We start from the raw sequence: 24,362 nt of genomic DNA, 5'->3' as shown, positions 1-24,362 counted from the left end.
TGCCTCTATCTTCGGCTGGATCCTCCTCTTCTCTGTCGTCTTCCTCCTGCGTCACATCCAGGAGGAAGACGGCGGCCATTTTTGGGAGGCCGCTCCTGCATTGAACTACAAGAGCAAGAGCGGCCTCCCAAAAATGGCCATCGGCCGGCATGCGCAGTCGGCTCTACTAGTGTCTCACTGGCAGAGCCAACTGCGCAGGCATCGGAGGTGACACAGGAGGAAGACAATAGAGAAGGGGAGGATCCAGCCGAAGATAGAGGCGTCGCAGGATTGTGTTCTCGAGCAGCAGTGGGGACGCCCCCATCGCATTTTCAGCGCTGGGGCTCGCCCCCATCGCTGCCAGAGAACTAATTTACATACTGGTAAAAACACGTATTTCTAAGGAACGGCGCGGCGGAGATCACATCTAAAGCTAAGAGATGAATAGCCTTTCTAAAGGCTATTCCAACGTCTTATCCACACAAAAAAAGAGGTTTTAATGGTAGAATCCCTTTAATGTACATTATCTTTTGGTTCAGAATCACACGTTCTTTTAAGTTATCTTACTTTATTTATTTCTTCTACTGTGCTTTTTTTTTCAAGATACATATTTGAGACATTAGGCCACATGTACACTTGTCAGTATGCTGTGTTTTTCAAGGCTAGAAAACTAATTAATTCATTTTGTGAACCGGGATCAAAGCTCAGGACAGGTCCTATTCTTGTATGTTTTGTGGCCCGTGATTACTGATTTGAATAAATGGGGCCGTGGAGGTATGGACTGCACATGTATGTCATACATGTGTCATCTGTGCCATTAAATCAAGCCCTGGCGACACGCACACAGTCATGTGCATGTCACCGTAAACCTGATCAGTATTGTACCTTAAATGAAAAATAACATCTTTACTGTATATGTGAATCCTCATATAGAAGAACATCATGAAGACCCTCACTTCAAATTCTTTTGTGCTGCAGACATCATTTTCCCTTCATCATTTTTACTAACAGAAAGATGTTGTTATTGTTTACCATATTAGACTAGGTTCACATCTGCATCAGTGAATAGGAACTAAGCTACAGTAGTGCAGCACAACCACTTATACAGTGTACGGATCTGCCTACTTCCAGGCTAGATACACTATATAGATACCAGTTGATCAGTGTGGATGCTGGGTGTTGAACTCCTCACTGATTTGATGATGATGATTTATCCTAAGGATAGATTAATCCCTTAACCCCATCTCCCTGTAATTAACCCCGTATTTAAATATGGCGGCCACTCATGAGCTGAGCGGCCACCATAGCCATCAGGTGTCTACTGTATTATACAGGAGACACCCGGCGTTAATGACCGCGATCAGTGCTTGCATTAACCCCTTCTGCGCCTCGGTCAAAGGTGAGACACCTGATGGCAGGAACTTTAGAGAGGTTTATCAGGCAGAAAGCAGCAATATTTTTAATTAAAGTGCATTACATATTGTACCAGAATCACATGCTTTATTAGATGAGAGTAAGTTATCTGAAAAATTAGTGACAATTTAGTAATTGCAAGAATTGAAAAAGTTTATTGTAGTTTTAATAAAATTATTTCAGTACACACAAGTAATAATATTACATTGTACAAATGCATGTTTAGTATGAGCACTGACAATAAAGAGACTCCATCCAAATAACAGTTACCATGATGCAACCTATGGGTTTTGTGAGTGCTCTTCATAATCATCAGTAAGATGAACTGGTAAACCAAGAATATCTGCAGCCAATATCTTTGTTGTGATTTCCTCTGGTATCTCCTGTTCAAGCAGTTCTGCTATATCTGTAATAAATGTAACATTATATACAATTATACAATATAAATGTACTAATCTTGTGGTTTTTTTCTCCTATTTGCTTTTGATACAAGTTGTGGACAACAAACTTATCATATATGCTATGCAGTGGTGTAACAATCATGGTCGCAAGGAGTGCAACTGTAACCAGGCCCGGAGGGGGTCGGGGTACACGGCCAGCTGGAAATGGCCGGGACCTTGGACCACCATGAAAGTATTGTTAATGGAAATGCCAGCCCAAGGGAGGAGTATAAAAATAAAAAAACATACGCGCGTATCACATTGAAAGCAATAGGTAAAAAAGCCTCCCATTGATTTCAATGGGGAGCACGCATATGCCGGCACCCATAGAAATAAATGGGATCTGTTTTAACACCGCTCACTCTGAACGAGTTTTACGTTCAGAATGAGCGAGCGTTTACTCCGTGTGAAGGCTCCCTTAGATTGGAATGAAGTATCACCAACTTTTTATTAATCAATAGAGATGAGCGAGTAGTATTCGATCGAATACCTCGCTCCCATAGGAATGCCTGTAAGCAGCCAAACATCAAGGGGTTAAGCGCAGTGAATATGCTATGCGCTTAACCCCTTGGTGTTTGGCCGCTTGTAGGCATTCCTATGGGAGCAATGTATTCGATGGATTACTACTGGGGTTGAGCGATCGTGTTCGGAAAAGATCGGATTCCGATCGGCGATTGAGAAAATTTCACGATCGCGATCGGAATTCCGAATATGATCTTTTTAGGTGGGATCGAGATCGGTACTATTTCCCACAATGCTTTGCTTAGCCTTCAAACTGAGTATACGCTCCGCTCATTCAGTGTGAAGGCTTCGCAGCGGTTCCATAGGAATGAATGGAAGCAGCCGGCACACAGCCTTAACCCCCTGCGCGCCGGCTCCCTCCATTCATTCTAATGGGAGACTCAACTAACATCTCTAGTAGCTACTTACCTCCAGAGATGGCTGCTCCAGTGCCCGGTGTTCTCCTTCTTTTTTGCCTCGTTGCCGCTACACGCTGCTCTTCTCGCCTCGCTGCCGCCGCCTCCCAGGTTAGTGTTTAAAGAGCTAGGAAGGCGGGGCTTGTGGCTTAGGAGAGTCTGGGCGGGTACAGGGCGGGGAGATGTGACGTCTCCCCTCCCAGTACCCGCCCACACTCTCCTAATCTGGGAGGCAGGGGGCAGCGAGGCGAGAAGAGCAGCGTGGAGCGGCAGCGAGGCGAATAAGAACACCGGGCACCGGATCAGCCATCTCTGCAGGTAAGTGGTAATTATGTTTCTCATGAAAACTTGTTTTGAAAAATTAACCTTAAACTGAAGTCTAATACCTCCCCCAAACATATTCAACTCCATGTCACCTCTGTATTACAGAGTACATTACAGTGATAAAAAACATATATATTTATTATATATGTCACTTTTGTAGATTTGAAGAAAAATATCTTTATTGTGTTGTGCAAATGAGGTAGGTGTGCAGTTGGTAGTTGGGGGTGGGCCTTCAGCCCCAGGAGTATTGCTTTTGCTGCTTAATGAGAATGGGTAATACACAACTAACCAAAAAAAGGTTTGGTCTGCACACCATAGTGTGAATAGGTGCTTGCTATAATGGTAATATACAAAAATGTAAAAAAAAACTGCAGCCGCACACGCCTGATTCTGTGTGCAGAGTGCAGTTGCAGTTTTTTACATTTTAGAATGGGTAACAGCTATGGAAGGAGCAATTCTCTATGCATTGGGAGGTAGGTACACATATATGATAGCAGGTGTCTAAATAGTGAAAAGAGTTCTCTCAGTAGGTGAAGGGCCACAGAGGTGGGACCGTCCCCTATCACATATTATTGGCATTTCCTGTAGAGTTGACAATACCATTTTAATAATTGCAGGAGTTAAAGGGAGTCTGTTACTAGGGTGAAGCATATTAAACCAGCAACACGGTTAGACAAGTCAGGTTCACCTGAAAGTAACGCCCTTTTCCCCATGAAAATAGGTGTCTCTGTTACAGAGATATTAATTTATTTGACAATAAGCAAATGAGCAGTCTGGGCTCCAAACTGCAATGCCTTCCCCCTTCCCTTCTTTGAGTGACATGGCCAGGAACAAAAGCTGAAATGTCGCCTGTCCCTGTTTTTTTGCGTTCGTACTGGCACCTTAGAACAGTGTGGAGCATAGACGCTTGGAGCAACAAATTCACCTTTTTTGCTCATTTGCTTTTTTGGGCCACCTTCGCCAGTTTCCATAAAAGGGGACATGGTGAGGGCATGCAGGGGGTTGTACCATTGAACCCAAGAAGATGTGTTATCATTTATGCCAGAAAGAGTAAATGATGCTGGAAATCTCCTTCCAGGCGCACGGCCTGACGAAGTGTGCGCCTCATTTATGATGGAGACATTTGCTTTGTTACAAATCCCTCTGCCACAGATGGGGTTATGAGGACTGACGTTGATAATGGCAGTCTTCATAAATCTCCCCATTTAATGTGTTTTTGCCTCCACTCCCATTTCTGTAAAGACCAGAGCTTTATATAAGCAATAGGACCTTTATGACATGACGGCCACAGAATTCAAGCATTCTCAACTGTACAGTGGTTGGGACTTGCGGCCAGTTATTCCAGTCTCAGCTGTGATTTGCCAAGAACCTCTAATTTTATGTCCTGGAAAACCCCTCAATAGCAAACCATCTCTGCATTAGCTGATCACTGCAGGTCTAGATGCCAAAACCCACAGTAACCAATTCTTGGGGGAAGCTGTGGGCATGGAACACCTATGCACATAGCACAAATTTCAATAAAAAGGTGACCATATAACAAACAGTATGCAGTAAGCCGCTCTTTCCCACCACTTTCCAGTCTGGCTAATAATTATGTTATAGATGTGATGGATCCAGCTCTCGAACAGAAAACCACATGTGAGTATAAAGGGATATAAAACCAATAAAATTATGTATTTTATTTGTCTATAAAACTGTATGTGAACACTAGTTTTGCTATTTTACACAGACTGAAGTTTTACTGACCTGTAGCATTGAAACCACCTAATTCAGAGCTTCCTCCTTCTGGGTTCAGACCTAATAACGTGCTAAGATAATCTGCAAGTTCTTCTTCGGTCATATGTTCTCCTATATGAACAGTGTTAACAATGACATGATATTATCTGAACGTACTATAGATAGATAGATAGATAGATAGATAGATAGATAGATAGACAACTCTAGTACTGTCATTACAAGTCAAAACGGGTTTGGTGAATTGGTAAAATACAACTGAATGAATTACAAACTCACTGTCAGCCATTAAAACAAACTATGCATTTTCATACTTACATTATCAGATATCATTATCTTTGTGTTTTCTAGCATGTTAACATGCTGACTCTAATATTTGGATAATGGCAATCGTAAACTTGTCTGTACATAGAGTTTTATTGCACGGGAGGTTGTGTATGGCTTCCATACTAGTTCTGAGTGGCAAAGATTGTTTGTGAGTGTGATAGGACGTGATAAAATTTAATATTGTTAAATGTCTGTTTTTTAGATCCGCTTGGGCAGCTGAAAAATGGAAATCCAATTCGCTTAAAAAGCTGTTATCTGTGGAAACCTGCAGACCCCATAGACTATAATAGAGTCTGCCTGAAAAATGCAGAAAGAAAAGTCCTGTTTACAGAACTTCTCTCCCCAATTTTCAAGTGGATTGGGGGACAGAATCCCCAAACAGTGAGCAAACGCAGCAAACGCAGATGTGAACCCAGCCAATAAAGAATCAATAAATCAAATGCCTGTGTGCTCCAATAGAAATCTATGCCAGTAAGTACTGGCATAGAGTTGCTGTATAACTCACACCAGTTTCCTGGTGTGAAGTATAATAAATATGCTGGGCCGAGGTGCCACCTCTAGAACCCACATCTATTTCAAGAAAGGAACCCCATCTGTGCTCACAAGTAAATGGAGAGTATGGGTAAGACTCTCCATTTATTTTTATGGGAGTCCTAAAAAAAGGTGTACTCTCAAACAAGTGAATAAACAGACTCTTACTGCCCCTCTCCAATCAATTTCAGACACAAATAAGGTCTTAAGAGAGATAAGGGTCTCTGCACCTGTCAGGTATTTCTGGCATATCCTATGGATATAGCTGTAAATTCCAAAATGGAAATATTTTAACCTAAATAAAAAGTGTGATATAGGTCACGCTACATTTATACCACTCCACTTTTGCAGTACGAAAAAGTGTTTGGTAAACCCTGTGATATTTTTCTCGCGAAGTTCACCTGGCGATTTGTTTCGGACCGAATACAGCCGTTCTGAAACTGGTATTACTATAATCTAGTATATAATAGGTGGTGGGCCAGGGGAGCTAGTCAAACATAAAAAAACAGAATTAATTAACACTCCTATGCTCTGGTGTGACTCCCTGCGGTCTTTTGACGCTCTGAAGACAGCCGGGAGTGGCGCTAGAACGAAGGAGAGTAAGGCTAAGGCCAGATGTAGCAGGTCACAGCAAAAAAGCACTGCAGGAAAACGCATTGTGTTTTTTCCCCGCATCTCTTTTCACAGAAAGTGTTTCCTCTGCAGACTTTCTGATTCTATCATACCTATAGGGAAAACACAGGCATTTCCATAGGTGTTATTGACATTCTACAATTTCCAAAACCATCACTTATATTTTTCCGCAATTTGTGGATTCTCTAGAATTCCATCCACTTTGCAGGGACTGTAAAACGCTGCGGATTTTGCTGCAGCATTTACGCCATGTGAGTTACTGCCCTAAAACTGTTTTTTATGTTTCCTCTTCTCCCCTGGGCCTCCAGTTATTATACTCCAAGTTCTAAAGAGACCCCAAAGTATTATAATAGCAATTTAGGTTTGTCTGAACCAAACTGCAAATATTGTAATAAGTGAACTGACATAACCAATGTGAACAAAATCAGGTCATTTATCCTGGTTGATGTTTTTTCGGCTTTCGTTATTTTTCTTTAAACACCCAACCCTAGAAATGCCTCTTTAGGCTAACACCCCATGTTGAGGAAACACAGCGTTTGTAGTAAACTGCTGTAGTTTACAGTACTAGCTTTATGAATCTCATCCACACACTATGGGTAAACAGCTGCAGAAAAGCTGCTTTAGAAAAATGCATACATTTTTGTGTATTAATTTTAGCTAAGGAATCACAAGCATTTTCCCTACACATTTAATAGGGGAAGGAAAAAAGCAGAGAAGAAATCAACAAATCAACACTGCAAAAAGAATAAACGCGCATGTATTTTTGCAAAATACTCATGTAAAAAAACACGTGTAAAAATAAGACTCCCATTGACTTCAATGATATTTTTTACACGTGTAAAAATACGCCTGTAAAATGTCATTGAAGTCAATGGGAGTCTTATTTTTACATGTGTATTTTGCAAAAATACAAGTGCATTTACTCAGTGTGATTGCACCCTTAATTAAAATGTCTAATTCTGCACAATATACATTAGTTCATGGATATAACACGTAATTGACCAGACAGTTAAGATATTTTTCAAAAAATAATAATACTGGACCTGAAATAATGGCCCTATTGCAACCACTCAGGTCCCATTTTCATTTTACTAACAGCACTGGAAATCTCGGAGCTGTTCTGAGTCCCTGGTCCATTTTTTTTTTATTTGCACTTGTTTTTATATGAGGTTGAAGCTATTTATTCTATGTTCATCAGACAGAAATGAAAGCTAAAATTCTATATGTATGTAACGTAACCAGACTTGTTGTAGTAGCTTACCCCTTGTCTGCAGAAGCTGCAATAAATGTCCTCTATTTATAGCCTGCTCCCCATTCTCTTTACTGAAACCAAGAACTTGAAAAGCCTGTTGTAGTTCTTTTAAGCTTATTCCAAAGGCAGGTCTGTGGTTTATGTAAAGTTTTATGAAATCACCCAGGTTAATGTGCGTGACTTGTTGTCCTGTATTTACGTATTCACTAAATTTCACTTCGTTCAGCATATTTTCCACCTAAAAAGATGACATTACAGTAAATACAATATCTTAGCCTTTGGGTGAAAGTTAATCTTTCACAATTTTTTTCATTCTTATTCTGTAGAAGTCTCCTAAATAGTAATGTAATTACAATTTCTATGTAATCTATAATTCGTTTTATATCTTTACTCATATTACTTTACTTCCCATCCATTTCTCACCTTCAGAACATTTTACAGAAATTTGGATTGAAATGGAAACAAGGAAAAGTTTGTTGCAGAAGGGATCACTTCCTCGATCTGTTACATCACCCTCAGCTACTGACAGTACCTTGAATTGTTTGGTACAGGGATTTCTGAGCAGAGAGCAGACTGCCAACCCCACACCTTTAAGAGTGCAAATGCTTATGTACAGCGGCTCTCACTTTGGCTGGGCCATCCATATTTCACATAGGCACCATGTATCTGAAATCCAATCCACAGTGAAAAGTTGATCACTATACTGGCCGTGTTTACAGAATGGTTGTTATAGTAGAACACACATGGCCAAAACTGGTCAAAGCTCTGAAATTCACATATCATTCCAATTGTTTCAGAAAAACATGGAATATTATCCCATATTTAAAAGAAGAAAAAAGGTTATTTATTTTGGGTGAAATACTGAATGTTTCTCTGAAAATGTAACTCAGTAACCCATTTTTTTCACTATTGTTTTTGAGTGTGTTTAATCATTTTTCTAATATACTTTATTACCCTTGTTGTGATTTTGTACACATGTATGTAGCTTTAATATAGTTATATATTTGAAAAATGTGAATTACAGAAGAGATACTTTGTTATATTTTGATATTACCTACTGTAGAATAATATTTGTTTTCATTCAAAAATATCCTTAACGCCAACAGTGAAATAATTTCAAGACGTCTCTATTTAAGCTATATACAGATCTATCTGGCATATTAACCTCTTGCTCTGTTGGATAATATCCCAGTGCTCGCATGACGAAAGGAACTTCTTTCAAGGGAATATGAGTTGAAACTTGTCTGGTCTCCATTGTATCAATACCCTGGTTACGCAGTTGTGCATAGTAAAAGAAATCTTCCAGCTCCTGAAGAGAAAGAAAACAACCCGAGGACATGTCAGTATGTAACTATATCAGTAGTAAATGATATGATATGATACACTATAATGTTATACTGGTGTAATATGTCTATCCAAGTAAACACAATTTAACATGTGAATATCAACTGAATGTAGGCAGAAGCTAAAATGTGGCTCTTGACATATGAAGGCTTGTGGACATATGCATGGGGTGATCTTGAAGGTGATCTGTAATACACTTGAAGGTAATGTATGACCTATAGTATATATTTTTTATTACTTAAAACACGTAGTGAAAGGTATCATTATTTTTCTTATCTAATTTTACTTTCTGTACTTATTTAGAAGGGAGGATATATTACGTGAGCTGCTGTTAACATCATTTAAGGCTAAGCTTTATAGCAGCCATGTGGGCCATAGGTGCAACAGTCTGCAGATGTTCATTGAGGTTTGTGGGAGAGTTTTCTAGACCCCTGCAGGGATCATTGTGCAGTGAAAGGGAGTAGCTACACAAATTCCTATTGTGAATGTTGGATCGTATCCTACAGTATCTATATATAGATCATACCTGTCATCATAACCTGCCAGAGATGGTAATGAGGTGACTGCTACAAAGAAATATCCTACAGAACAGGAAGTGTCAGTCTAATATTAGGCTTAAAAGGAGTGCGTCACCTGTTTTTATATTCCGATTGTGCTTACTGTACATGATTATGGGGGCAGCCATTTTGCCTGAGCTTCTTCTCTACTCTTTTAGCAGCATTTAGTGATATGCTTTACAGCATAGTCATTCATGGTCTTAGGCAGCAATAGGCTGCAGCTAATTCAATGAGGTCTATGGGACAATTTTCTTGGCAGTCTCCAGGGAGGTGGAGTAGATAAGTTGTGAAATCTATTGTGGTAGTGGATGCAATGATGAGTGATATGTCATGTTATCTACAGAACAAGGTGTGAGCTTCAGCTTGTAATGCTTATGCAGCTATAGCATCATCCATTTCATTGTGTGACACGATCCTTAGGGTATGTTCACACAGAGTTTTTTGCAGGTGGATTTTGAAGTGGAATTCTGCCTCCATAATCCGCCTACAGAAAACTCAGTGTGAACTTACCCATGCAAAGGCACAGCAGTTAGCATTTAAAGGGGTTGTCCAGGTCAAAATGGACAACCCTTTTAACGTTTATATAAAATAAAAAACATGCATACTCAACTGTCCCCGTTGCTCGGTTATTCTCCTGCGCCTAAGGCCAATCAGTGGCTTCAGCATGATGCCGGAAGAGATCCACTTAGCTAATGAAGCGCGGGAGGACACCAGAGCAAGGGGTCAAGGTGAGTATGCATTTTTTTTTTTTTTTTTTTTCACTGCCCTCAGAGTTTTTAAACATTAAAGTGATGTCCATTTTGCCTGGACGACCCCTTTAATTCAATCAGCAAAATGACTCTTATTACAAGAAATAATGGAATACTTTCCCTTACATTAGTTTAGATCATTTAGTAAGCATGTGAAGGTCATGACCACTCCTATTACTATGAAAGTTGGTTTTAGGCCCCAAGTGTTGTCTCACAGCAAAAAAAACGCTGCAGGAAAAACCGCTGCAGAAATGCACTGCAGTTCTTCTTGTAGCACTTTGTACAAAAAGTTCGCAGAGGTTTCCTATGAAGACTTTCTGCTTCAAATATACCTATAGGGAAATCACCGGTGTTTCCATAAGTATAATTGACATGCTGTGATTTCCAAAGTGGGGATGGGACTTTGCTGTGACTGTAAAGCAACACAATTTTTTCCGCAGCATTTCTATTTACTCCATGTGGGGCCCCAGCCTTATAATGTATGTCTTGACATAAAGTAGATGGGTGTTTTTGGCTAAGCCCACATGGTGTGGAAACACAGCATTTTTTGTTGCAGATTTTGCTCTGTTTTTTGAGCCAAAGTCAAGAGTGGCTTGAAAAGGAATGGCAAAATATAAAGACTATAAAGTACTTATCCCTTCTGTTTAATCCACACCTGGCTTTGGCTCAAAAAACCACTGCAAAATCTGCAACAAAAAAAGCTGCGGTTGTGCATCGTAGGGTCTTGGCCTTTGGGAAGTTTTTTTGGTAACTACTTAAAGAGGACCTTTCACCACTTTTGGGCACATGCAGTGTTATATACTGCCAGAAAGCCGACAGTGCGCTGAATTCAGCGCACTGTCGGCTTTCCCGATCTGTGCCCGGTGTAAAGAGCTTACGGTGCCGGTACCGTAGTGCTCTATGGTCAGAAGGGCGTTTCTGACCATTAGCCAGAGACGTCCTTCTGCCTCGCGGCGCCAATCGCGCTGTGCTTTGGAGCGGGGAGGAACTCCCCCCTCCCGCTCCTGATAATACTCGTCTATGGACGAGCGCTGTGAGCAGAGGGAGGGGGCGTTCCTCTCGGCTCCACAGCACAGCGCGATTGGCGCCACGAGGCAGAAGGACGTCTCTGGCTAATGGTCAGAAACGCCCTTCTGACCATAGAGCACTACGGTACCAGCACCGTAAGCTCTTTACACCGGGCACAGATCAGGAAAGCCAACAGTGCGCTGAAATCAGCGCACTGTCGGCTTTCTGGCAGTATATAACACTGCATGTGCCCAAAAGTGGTGAAAGGTCCTCTTTAATTACTAGTGGTTTTTACTATAGATGAGCGAATTGAAGCTAACAAACTGGAATTCGATCCGAATTTGAGGAAATATTTTAACCGCTTTTTAATGCATTTGGTTCTCTATTTGGGAGTTCCCCAAGCGGACTCCCCGAACACAATACCGAACACTGATGTCAACCGAGCCTTACATACATCTGACTGGGGTTGTTTCTGACTCAAGACCTGGATTTCATCAAGTAGCATTCATGTAAATAAAACATTTCTGCAACTATTTGCCTCCAGAGCTTTTCTATGCTTATGCTGATATGGGAAACCTGGGCCCCACGTATCGTAAACACGGAAATTTTGCAATACCTGCAAAGTGGATGGGATTCTGGCTGATCTCATCCACATATCGCAGAAAAATATCCGCAGCAGATATGCTGTGATTTAAAAAACCTTTACATTTGTATAAATCGCAGCATGTCAATTATACAGAAACGCTGCTGTTTTCCGTATACAAATATTTGAAGCAAAAAGTCAGAGGAGGAAAAGTCTGCTGGCTTTCTGTGAAAAGCTCTGCGAGAAAAACAGGAATGCTTTTTTTCAGCGTTTTTTTCCTGCAGTGCTTTTTGGCTACGGCTCTCTACGTGGGGCTTTAGCCCAAATCTGGATTCAGTAATGAAGCCACCGCAGGCGGCCACAATCTGACTAGGGGTCACTCAGCATGCCAACCTATGGCAATTCTGAACTGCAAATTGTGGACCTGAATAAAATACGGTCTCCATGGTAAAAATACACATCTCATTTTCATATGTGTGTTACTGCCATGTCAACATACCCCTATAATGCAAATATACTCAGCAACTCTGTTTACGAAAAAATGGATATAGCTACACAGATTCTTGTGTGTATCAATATAAATAGGCCTAATATATGATCATGAGAACAGTTACTACATTAACATTTGTTTAGCGATTTTAGTTCTATGCAGCAATATAAATAGGACTAGTGTGATCTGGATACTATATGATATCAACGTAAAAACAGTAATAAAATCAGTTTGTGATTTTGGGCAATTCTATAATAACATCCAGGTATACAGACAAGACATAAAGAATGGATAGATAGAAAACTGTCATCTCAGAAAACCTTTCGCATGTCATAAAACAGTGGTGGGTGAGGGAAGCAAGTGTCTATTGTTTTTACTGATGGGTAGGGGTCTCAGCATTCAGACCCCAATGATCAATAATCATGTCTCTATGAAAGTAAAGGCTTTCTGAAATGACAGTTACCTTTTCAATCTGTTAAATCTGTTCAGGTTCTTAATTATTCATGGTCCCATCTGCCTCCTGGAACTTTCAATTGGCTCCTAACCAACCTTGAACAATGCTCCATCTCTTCCTCCTGGCAACATTCCATAGAATGGAATCAGATCTTCTCCCCCAAGAGATGCCACAGCCTCCAAAGACCTGTAATCGAAATAGCAACTCATCAGCAAGGTATGTATTTTATTTAGTACATTTTATTAATTTCATTTAGTTCTGTGATTGGATATTTAGCAGAATGTAATCTATGTCTAATTCAATTACATGGAATATTATTACATACATTTTTATTTCAAAAAATGATTTTAAATCATGTGACAAATTATTTATAGCTCCTCCTTGTCAGGACTCCCAGTATCCTAGCTCCTATTGGCAGTCGCCACCTTAAGTTTCCATGACCAGCAAATAAATTCTGTGTCTGCAAGTCTGTCAGAGCTTTAAGATACAGACCCAATCAGAGATCATTCAATAAAGAATACGTGGGGTAGTTTAACCTTGCTGGACTTCACTCTTGTGCTTGTGATTGTCTAATGCAGTTGGGGTTCTAGTCTGCTGAGAGAAGACTTGTTTCCTACTGATCTCCTAGTTATGACTGCTAGCTTATTCTCTTGGTATACTCCCTTGGCTTCCAACTTGAATTTGGCTTTGACTTCTTGGATTCAACTTTGGCTTAAACTTTGATAATCATTTTGGCTATTCCTTTGTTAGGATGGGGTCCCGCAGACTTCCCGTCCAGCGCATAGCGCCACCTGCGGGCCAATCCAACCCTCGCCCTCGGCGTCGTGCAGTGAGGTGTCTGGAGTCTAAGTCCAGCTTTCGGACCACTGAGCATGCTCAGACATTTTGGAGCCGCTCAGAAGCTAAGTGCCATTCGTTCCCTACTGAGCATGCTCAGACATTTTGGAGCCGCTCAGAGGCTAAGTTCCATTTTGCCCATACTGAGCATGATCAGTGACGTCTTGGCCACCACCCTGTTGAGCGGGGACTAGCCTTTATATAGTGTGAGCCAACGCCCGCCCGGTGCTCACACTTTGACTGAAAATACCTTGAGACAGGAGGTTAGGACTAGGTTCCAGTGTAAGGCAGGAGCTGACTAGGGGCCCAGTTAGGATTCCTTGGCTCTGCCAGTGGGAATCAGTAAAGCCTATTGACGGTCTAATTACATTGTAGCTCCTAGCAGGTTAAAGAGTTCTTTGTGTTACTGACCAGGAGTGAAGTTAACCCCTAGCAGTCTTGATTGTGTAGCAGAGTGAAGCATATGCTAGGGCCTGGTTCCTCTACTGTAATTAGCAGGTGCTTCTTGCAAGGACTCATTTGTCTTCACTCAACAGATATACACAGGCACGCTTTCCCAGTGAAGTTAACTGGCGAGAGTCTGTTGCAGCCTGTTCACATTGGTGCCGCGCAACATCACTGCCAGTGCAGTTTAACTGGTGGTTCGTATCCAGGCAGACGGCTGCCCTTCTGGGACTTGTGGACCTCATTGCAGTGTTCTTCAGTCTAGCGGTTCTGTCATCGTTAATAATATTATTTTTATATATATAGACAGAACCGTAACATCCTTACTCTCCTAGTAGTTTGTTACTCCCTCTGTTTTCTGACAGGTAAATGGTTTTGTTCTTTTTCTGCTAGTGCACTTATCTTACAGTCATTGGCTTTGTCACCTGGGTTCCGAGCTACTAAGTCCATCATGCTTTGCAGTAGACTCTGGCTTTAGATTCCACATTCCAAAATAGTGTTGGGCAATAGATAGCAGTTTACTTGCAGAGATTTGACCTAAGCTATTCCTAGGGTATTTCAGAGAATACTCCTTCCTGGGAGTTGAAATACTCCTAATACTCTGAATATTTATAGAGGTTTAGCAATAAACCTACAACATATATGCTGATGTTAGGAATCTCAGTACTGCTCTCTGCTGTTGCCTTAAGGTTGCTGTGCTGATGCATAAAATATTCTGCAGCTATAAGAGCTCTGAGACGCTCAACTACTTGGCAGCTGAGGAGGACTATTTAAAGTCTGCTCTGAACTCCCCAGGTGCCTGCTATTAGTTACCTGTTACTAGTTAGGCTCCAGAGCTCTGTTCATACCTATTTGTTTACTGTATTACTAACCTTGGCTTGTTTACCAGATATTCACTTTTTTTTTCTAATTTTGGCTTTGACTGTGAACTTTCAGATTCACCTTGGCTTGGACATGTTTATTCCTTTGATTCCGCTCTTCTATTTCGATCTTCCTTTTAAGTCTTTGCTGTAGGATGTAATTTGGTTTCACTAGATAATGTGTCTATTTCTATAGGTTCACATCTGCGTTGTAGTCTCTGTAGGATATGGGGATGTGCTCGGTTTTGTACCTAAGCGCAATTCACCTGAATGGAGCTACAAACAAGCCATGTGACTAATGAATATGATGTGGAAGCAGCACTCACCTGAGCACCCCTGCTACTTCAAACCGCTGATCAGTAGGGGTCCCAGATATTGGATGTCCATCAATAAGATACTGATGACCTATCCTAAGAATCGGTCATCAATACGTTATACCTAGAAAAACCCTTTCACCTTAAAAATAAGCTAATTTTGTAAACAATTTGATTAATTTTGTTTTTAACTATAAAAAAACAAACGTTCTGAATAATTGTTCCATTAAATCATAAAGCTCCTGAGCTCTCCAATCTGGCTGGCTGGAGTCTTCAGGTGACGAGTGGCTTATCGCTCACCAGCTACCAACTAGAAGGAACTTCAGTGAAATTTTTTACTGGAGTGCTTCTGTAATGGTAGGTCTCTCTATATAAGGCAGGCTAATAATGCTATACATACTGTAAATACTTGAGACATGCCCTTTTACAATGGAAAATAGAAAATTATTAGATTATAACAAACCTCTACAGTCATTATACAAGATAGCACATTTGCAAGTGCTCCCTGTAGAAAGTAATAAACATATAAGATGTAAAGGGTTACTGAAGTTAAAAAAAAGTTTTGCTGGGGCAAGTGCAGGGAATGATGTAAAAGTTCACTTTGCAGGTGCTTGTTGAAGCACTGAATAGAATATTTTGCAGCTCAGGGATCCTTAAGAATATATGGCTACTTATTTCTTTCAGACACAGTGTCGTCCTGGATACATGTGCATTTAAATCACGATTCACCTCAATGTTCACACAACTAAAACTATAAGAGTCTATTAGTATATGGACATTGTACAGAAGGACGACTTGATTGGAAGCAGACAGCTCTGTGTTCAGGGACTGGGAGATGAGCTGCAATAGCACAGCAGGGCACTACATAGTGTACAGAGCTGCTTACTTCCAGATCGACCACCAGGAGTCTTTACTTTTAACATGAAGGTTCTAAACTTTAAATATGTAAAAATAACTGGTGCAGCTTGCTCTATTCCTGCTTTTTAAGCATACTGTTAGAATGGGACAGTACGACATTCCACTCACTGCAAGTTTGTTTTCCACATTATCACCGTACAATCTCTTCCTCCAGCAGTGAAGACATATTGACCATCACTTGAGCAGACAATATTGGCTACTCCATCAGGATGACAAATGAGAGCCATTGTCTTATGTGGGTTTCCATCAACTGGTAGAATTTGAAGTCCAACCTAAACAGACATATTAGAGAAAACAGAGCTTGTTTATTTATATGTATCATTACAGTGCTTTTTCAGATTTTACTCCTGTGATTTGTGTTACTGATAAAGTAACATCAAATTGGGACCCCAATTCATTTTTGGCTTAGGGGTTCAGGAAGCTGTATACTTATTGATCAGCATGGTCACAGGCTATGAAGAAGAACAGCCCACTTGGCAACTAAGCTCAGATTGAACACAGATATAAATGACTAAATGACAGGTCATAGTGAGTCTTTTCCGACAAATCTATGTCAATTTGCTCAGATCTTCTGCCTTATAACATGCTGCCTACAGATTGGACTATATAGATATACAGATTTCATCTGAAATACATGTATATGTATATACTTAAACAGACAAGTTGGGAGTGGCGACAGGTCCTCTTTAAAGGACCTTTTTACTATCTCCCACTGTGCAATTTGGAATCTTTGCTCCACTGATTCTAACATGGCTGTCAATATTTTCTAGCTTCTAGCCCCCACTGTTCCCGAGCAGTCAGTGCTGCTAGTTTTGGTATCTGCTATTGAATTTAGCCTCTGTATGTTCAAGTGGGTGGTCTCAGGCAGGAGCAGCCAAGTGGGTGTGACTTAGATCTCTTTAGAATCATGCTCCCTAGCCTGCTCCTGCTGAGACCACCCACCTGACAGTACAAAGCATTTCAGGCACCAAAACTAACTGTACTGATTGCTTGTGAATGGTGGGGACCAGAGTAAACTTGGTTACAGTTTACCCCAAACCAGTTAGAGATGCAGTATATGTCACCCCACATACCTTGTCATCTGTAATATACGCCAGGTAACCTATATCCTGACTATAAGAAGAAAACACTTCCATTTTTCTTATTGGAGAACCAAATGTTGGACCCAAGAGGGTCTTTCTGAAGGAAAAAAATAAGAAAAACACATTTTAGCATGCAGTACCATACCTTAGCATCACAAGCAAACTAAATAAAATTAAAAAAGTTAAATAAGTTAAAAAAATATAAATTTTATTCCTTGAGATGTTTTTGTTGTTGTATTTTTTAATATTATTATTAATCAATTTCTTAGAGTTATATTAGCTTGTAGAAGGGGCTATTTACTAATGTTTTAGGAATATAAAAAGGGAAAGCCAGATCGGAATGGATCTATTATATGGCTAAAATGGGGTTTCACTTTAGCTGGATGAAATAATACCGCATGATGGTTGGATTTTGGGATGGAGCCTCTGAGGCATATGTGAATATACACCCACCGGCCACTTTATTAGGTACACCATGCTAGTAACGGGTTGGACCCCCTTTTGCCTTCAGAACTGCCTCAATTCTTCGTGGCATAGATTCAACAAGGTGCTGGAAGCATTCCTCAGAGATTTTGGTCCATATTGACATGATGGCATCACACAGTTGCTGCAGATTTGTCAGCTGCACATCCATGATGCGAATCTCCCGTTCCACCACATCCCAAAGATGCTCTATTGGATTGAGATCTGGTGACTGTGGAGGCCATTGGAGTACAGTGAACTCATTGTCATGTTCAAGAAACCAGTCTGAGATGATTCCAGCTTTATGACATGGCGCATTATCCTGCTGAAAGTAGCCATCAGATGTTGGGTATATTGTGGTCATAAAGGGATGGACATGGTCAGCAACAATACTCAGGTAGGCTTTGGCGTTGCAACGATGCTCAATTGGTACCAAGGGGCCCAAAGAGTGCCAAGAAAATATTAACCACACCATGACACCACCACCACCAGCCTGAACCGTTGATACAAGGCAGGATGGATCCATGCTTTCATGTTGTTGACGCCAAATTCTGACCCTACCATCCGAATGTCGCAGCAGAAATCGAGACTCATCAGACCAGGCAACGTTTTTCCAATCTTCAATTGTCCAATTTCGATGAGCTTGTGCAAATTGTAGCATCAGTTTCCTGTTCTTAGCTGAAAGGAGTGGCACCCGGTGTGGTCTTCTGCTGCTGTAGCCCATCTGCCTCAAAGTTCGACGTACTGTGCGTTCAGAGATGCTCTTCTGGCTACCTTGGTTGTAACGGGTGGCTATTTGAGTCACTATTGCCTTTCTATCAGCTCGAACCAGTCTGGCCATTTTCCTCTGACCTCTGGCATCAACAACGCATTTCCGCCCACAGAACTGCCGCTCACTGGATGTTTTTTCTTTTTCGGACCATTCTCTGTAAACCCTAGAGATGGTTGTGCGTGAAAATCCCAGTAGATCAGCAGTTTCTGAAATACTCAGACCAGCCCTTCTGGCACCAACAACCATGCCACGTTCAAAGGCACTCAAATCACCTTTCTTCCCCATACTGATGCTCGGTTTGAACTGCAGGAGATTGTCTTGACCATGTCTACATGCCTAAATGCACTGAGTTGCCGCCATGTGATTGGCTGATTAGAAATTAAGTGTTAACGAGCAGTTGGACAGGTGTACCTAATAAAGTGGCCGGTGAGTGTAGTTCTAATATGGCTGCCAATACTGTTGCAGAAGCAGTTTTCATCCAACTTTCTCTTAGGGAGGCGTACAGAACATTTGATTACTAAAATATTTCTTTCTTCCACATTACAATGTAATCTGTATTAAATAAAAGTTATGGTGGCGATTGTTCTCTATAACTGGTAATTGCGGAATAAGTAATAACCGATTCATATGTCACATCACTTAGGATGTTTCCTGCAGAGAAACCAATATTGAAACACAAAATTTGTAGGAAATAATCTTTTTAGTAAACATCAAGTAATGAATTATTTCAAGCTGCTACAGAAATCTTCAAGGTTTCCTAAATGTCCTTCCCGTGTCTGTAAATGTATGTGATAGTCGGAGTGAGTTCATTAGTATTCCGCTCCATTAGCGTCTGTGACTGTAGTTCCTTCTAAACATTTATCTGTAACAAGGGAAGCTGTTTGCTATAATAAGGAGTCTGTCTATAATAAACATTCCACAAGCTCTATATAAATATGAAAAGATATGGGCAGAATGTTTTGTATGCTCTGTATTACTCATCCTCCTACTCACTAACAAGTGTAACATTAAAGAGCAGCCAAAAACTCAAACACTAGATATGTCTTCACTTATTTAATGTGATGGACTAATGAAGTGTAATGAATCATTGCTCCCTTGAGTGGCAAAAAAATCAATACACGGGCATAATAATTTAACTCTATATGCTAGACAAGAAGGACACCTGGAGATGGCGAAGAAGGGTAAGAATAGGGCGACATGGTGACTTTAACCACCAACATATCACAAAGTGAAGTGCTGTAATCTCTGGCAACGCCCACAGTCTTATAGAAGTATAGATAGAAGCCACCCAAGACCACTGGTATTCCATTCACAAGGAGACTTTACGGGAAGTTTCTATTGCAGTTTTCAGACCCAAAAGGCTTTTTCCGTACTGATAACATATCCAAAGAATGGGTCATCAGTATCTAATTGTTGGAGGTCCAGCCACTGGAAGCTACAGCAAGTAGCCGAGCTGCAGTACTGTGGAACCAACTCTATACAGTGGATGAAGCCAGTAGTTCTAGTTCAGAGCTTTTTTCAGCCCTGTCCATCATTTTAATGGGCTGTTCACATGGCGCCCAACCCTCTCCCGACAACAGATGTTGGCGGGAGAGGGCTGGGCGCTGTGTGAACAGGACTGGCCAGCTGGATTTCAATTGCCCAATGCTTTTGTTCTCAAGGGGGAGAAGCCACCAATAGACATGTCTGATAGCAGCTTCCTCCTGTCTACCATTCAGTACACATGTAGTGAATGAACTTGTATGAGGGATCTGGTGAGATAGCTGTCAGCCGAATGATTGGCCTATAGCGATCGGATGTGTATGGCCAGCATTAGAAATAGTAGTAAGTATTACTTCAGACATGGAAACGCATGGATAGCTAATGATGGCTAACTCAGAGCTAAAATTTTGGGACTACAGACTTACAGTTAATATCATCAAAGCAAAGTAGGAAATCCTTTTCACACCTTTTCAATGGCAGACAGGATTACTGTGTGTAAAGTGAGGTGTCCAGGATAGAAAGAGAATTTTTTTGCTTACCTGCACATTTTAGTAGTTGTGTTGTAAAGTTTCATCTTGTATTCATTGTTGGCTACAAGAATAAAGCTTTCCTTAGTGAAAGGAGGATACCAAGCTAAACACTGTGGAACAGCACTCTGGTCTATACAGTCACTGCTCAGAATTATAAGATTGTCTTTACTACTGTTTGGAAGATCATATTCCACCTATAGGAAAATGTGACAAAACCTTTAGATAGATAGGCAGATATATAGATAATGTCTAAATACATACACACACATACATCACTTATACTAACCAGCATGCGATCCATGCCAAGTGACAGGAGTCGTGGTTCATTGCTATCCAGATGTATGCCAAAAATTAAATTCTGTATAGGTTTACAGTGGCTTCTATATCGGGCCAAGTATTCCCAGGATGCACTTCCACTGCCATTTTGTTTTATTTGCTGAAACAATGTCACTGTGAAGTCTCGATCCTAGAAGATAATATTTTGAACTGTCTAAATCTGCTATCTTTCCGTATTTCATACAAGTTTAATGCAATCCATTTGTTAAACCTGGTGGACAGCAAGGCCATGTTGTAATGTGCATGTTTAGCGTCTCAGTATACTGCAATACTGGTATACTGATATACTAGAGAATACTGGAGACATAGGAACCTGCAGAGATGGCTATATGTGCTATTAGGGAATCCACGAATAAAATTTAATCCAGCCAAACCTTAGTGGAAAATACACACTTCTTTATTGTTTAAAAATCTTCAAAAGGTAGTGACTGGATTCAATTTTATTCGTGGATTCCCTATTTACCCTGCTCCGGACCAGGTGGCATATATCCGAGCCGAACCTAGAAGGATAAGTAGAATCAGTATATGAGGATTTTCATCAAGACTACGAGCGGCTGAGTATATTCTCCCTTTTCCTTTTTTATACATATATGTGCTATTAGGCTGGACACAAAAACTAGGCTGTTTTTTACTTCTTTTCCTACCCTAATTTTCCATTCTGGTCAACTAAATATGATTAGTTTAGTACTAGCTAAGATGATAATAATAATAATATATTATTATTATTATTATTATTATTATTATCTTCCTACAGTTATGTTGGCCATTTGCAAAACAGTTATGGCTATACTTGAAATGTAAATAAATCTAAAACTATGTACAAAGTTACTCAAATACTTACTGCTGTAGCAAGGTAATGTGAATTATGTGAGAAAGTGACATGGGTTATTGATCCTTTTGCATACTTGAACGGTTCTTTAGTTTCATCTTCTAGTGTCACAGCATCCAATATATGTACACTTCCATCTGTAAATCCAGCTGCCAAAAAGAAACCTGAAATTCAAGAACAGGATCTATAAGTGTCCCACTGATGCTTTAGGAATGACCGTGGACAGACTGTGGAAGCAATCCTGCAACAACTTTGGGATGCTCTTGTGAGAAACAGGAGCCTTTTTTCTGGTCACCTGTACAGTAAATGTGACTATAGCTGGCCAAATTCAAAGACTAAGTACTAGCAGTAATGAAGATTCCACACCACACAAATGTTTGGTATAAGAATTTCTTTCTTACGGCTCGTTCACATCAGCGTTGTGAACTCCGTACTTCAGGTTTCCGTTTCCTGCATAAAACAGAGGCAGGATACGGAAACCTGCAGGAGTCTCTCTCACCCATTCATTTGAATGGGTGAGAGAGATGTCCGGCTGTGAGCGGCGGTGAGCGTTTTAGGCTCTCCGCCGCGAAACTGGGTTTTATAATCCGGACACAGAGTCGGACATGCAGTACTCTGTGTCTGGATAAAAAAATCCGGTTTCGCAGCGGAGAGCCTAAAACGCTCACCGCCGCTCACGGCCGGACCCGGTCTGTGGTTTCCGTCTTCTGGCATGCACAGACGGAAACCACAGAACGGACAGGAGAACGCTAGTGTGAACCTAGCATTAGCCTGAGCAGTGCACACAAAGAGACCTTTATTACAGAATGTGCAGGTTTTTATATCCACATGCAAGAAGTAAACAACAGCAAGCTCTGATTGGTTGGTCGGGGTATCCGCCTCCTGTGACATCAGCTCCAGGGCACTACCTCCAGGAAGTGATGTAGCTCCTTGCCGTGTGGTTTATCCAGTGTCACTTCCTGTGGGAGTGACTTCTTGCCATGTGGGTCCTGTGATGTCATTTCCTGTGATGTCACTTTCTGTGGGTGTGCCAGGTCCTCCCATGCTCTCATGGAAAACCCTGTATAATCTCCCTGTGTCCACATGTTTAGGCCTACACCAGAGCACAGTATAGAGGCCATCTTGTCATGATGTCTGGTACACTGTCAAAAGCCCATAACACACAGGAATGTCTTTGCAGCCTCAATCTTCACAATCCCATGCGTGCATTACAGTATATACATATAGCCTAGTATACAGCTTTGGCTTAGCTCTGACCTCCATCCACCCCCAGTCACTAAATGTGTAAGGGCTGCAGGTTAATTGAATTTTATCTGTTCATGCTCCACAACAGCCTGTTTTTTCCAATTAGAGATGCCCATTGTCTCCAACCAAATGGAGACTGCTCAAGTCAGCTGGGGGAGGACTACTATCTCCAAAGAAAATAGATTACAAGATGCCAGCAGGGACATATGATTTTAGTTTCAACATGGGACAAAAAGGCATATTATAGCTATATCCAGATATTGCTGGCATCATCTTGTCACATAATATCATACTCAGTTTGAAACTTAACTAGTTATACTGAATTTAGTTTTAAGGATAACAATGTTTTTTGTGATCATATATTTACAACCTTCACACTCTAAATTATAAGATCCTTGTACTATGGCTTCTTCTTCTTCTGTGATGCAGCAGCACCTACTGGTATGACACTGGTAGAGATAAATATCTTTTTCTGTGCCAATTTATGATATAGGAGCAGCTCAGAGGTTCAGTGGTTAGTTCACTGTTGCCTTGCAGTGCTGGAGCCCTGGGGTTGAATCTAGCCAAGGACCACATCTGCATTGACTATGTATATACGCCCTATGTTTGCATGGATTTCCTCAGAGTACTCCAAAGACATTCCATACTGATAGGCGATTTAGATTGTGACCCCTACTTGAGACAATGAGTAATTACAATATCTGTAAAAGCGCTGCAAAATATATTAACGCTATAAAAATAAGTAAAATAAGGCTTGAAGGTATATATAACAGTCACCTTTAGGGTCATAAGCAAGACAATGTAAGGATTTGTCCTCTCCAAAGATCCTGCTGATGAAGCTTTTGCGATCTTTATAATCCCACACCTTCAAGATTCCATTATAACTTCCAACAGCAATCTGGGTCTTGCTTGGGTGACAGGCAAGTGCATGAACAGCTTCAGTAGGCTCTTGCAACACCTTCTTCAGCTTTGTACCATCTGTAAACACATGCAGAACCATACCGTCTGATGTGGATACAATAAAATTGCTGAGAAAAAGAAAAAAAGAGATTAGCTGATTATACCGATAATTTATTTTTATATAAAGTGAAGAGATAACCTGGATTCAATTCATGTGACATATGCAGTATATTTTTTCACCAAGGAGGACTTATTTGCATATTCCTTTCTCAGAACTAATAGGTCTCTATACACTGCAAGGTAATGTCTTCTTAAGAGAGAACCCACAGCTATGGCCAATCACCTAGCCATTCGGTACCATGCTTTGCACTGATGAGAGGCAATAACCTTAAAACAGCTATCAGCAGATTGGCGTGTCTTCTTTTTGGAAGAGATATTCTGACTTGGCTTATTTCCAGATTATGCCACTAGGTTTCAGGGACAACCAAGCATTGACCTATAGGGAGCTACCTTCTACAAGATGGCACTAGAGTAAGGTCTCTATTTCCACCAATGAGAACTTACTTACATATTATTTTCACACAATTCATAGCAGGGAAATCATGGTCTAATAAGT

At 40.8% G+C, this 24,362-nt stretch overlaps 1 protein-coding gene across 1 annotated transcript in view; it reads right to left on the bottom strand.

Moving 5' to 3' along the window:
- Positions 1-1,636: 1,636 nt before the first annotated feature.
- CFAP251 (cilia and flagella associated protein 251) overlaps positions 1,637-24,362 on the bottom strand; it is a 44,865-nt gene continuing 22,139 nt past the window's right edge. Inside the window, exons 11-21 of the mRNA XM_075273311.1 lie at positions 23,624-23,874; positions 21,614-21,765; positions 20,723-20,902; positions 20,446-20,630; positions 17,182-17,287; positions 16,217-16,380; positions 12,831-12,921; positions 8,716-8,859; positions 7,560-7,788; positions 4,820-4,921; positions 1,637-1,798 (exon numbers count right to left, since the gene is read on the bottom strand). Of these exons, the coding sequence (XP_075129412.1) occupies positions 1,674-1,798; positions 4,820-4,921; positions 7,560-7,788; positions 8,716-8,859; positions 12,831-12,921; positions 16,217-16,380; positions 17,182-17,287; positions 20,446-20,630; positions 20,723-20,902; positions 21,614-21,765; positions 23,624-23,874 (1,729 nt within the window). The 3' untranslated portion in view covers positions 1,637-1,673. The remainder of the gene's footprint in view (positions 1,799-4,819; positions 4,922-7,559; positions 7,789-8,715; positions 8,860-12,830; positions 12,922-16,216; positions 16,381-17,181; positions 17,288-20,445; positions 20,631-20,722; positions 20,903-21,613; positions 21,766-23,623; positions 23,875-24,362) is intronic.

The sequence above is a fragment of the Leptodactylus fuscus genome, chromosome 1, assembly GCF_031893055.1.
Source record: "Leptodactylus fuscus isolate aLepFus1 chromosome 1, aLepFus1.hap2, whole genome shotgun sequence".
Classification (NCBI taxonomy): Eukaryota; Metazoa; Chordata; class Amphibia; order Anura; family Leptodactylidae; genus Leptodactylus; species Leptodactylus fuscus.
Note: the sequence above shows the minus strand (reverse complement) of the source record. Positions and strands in the feature narration are given on the sequence as shown.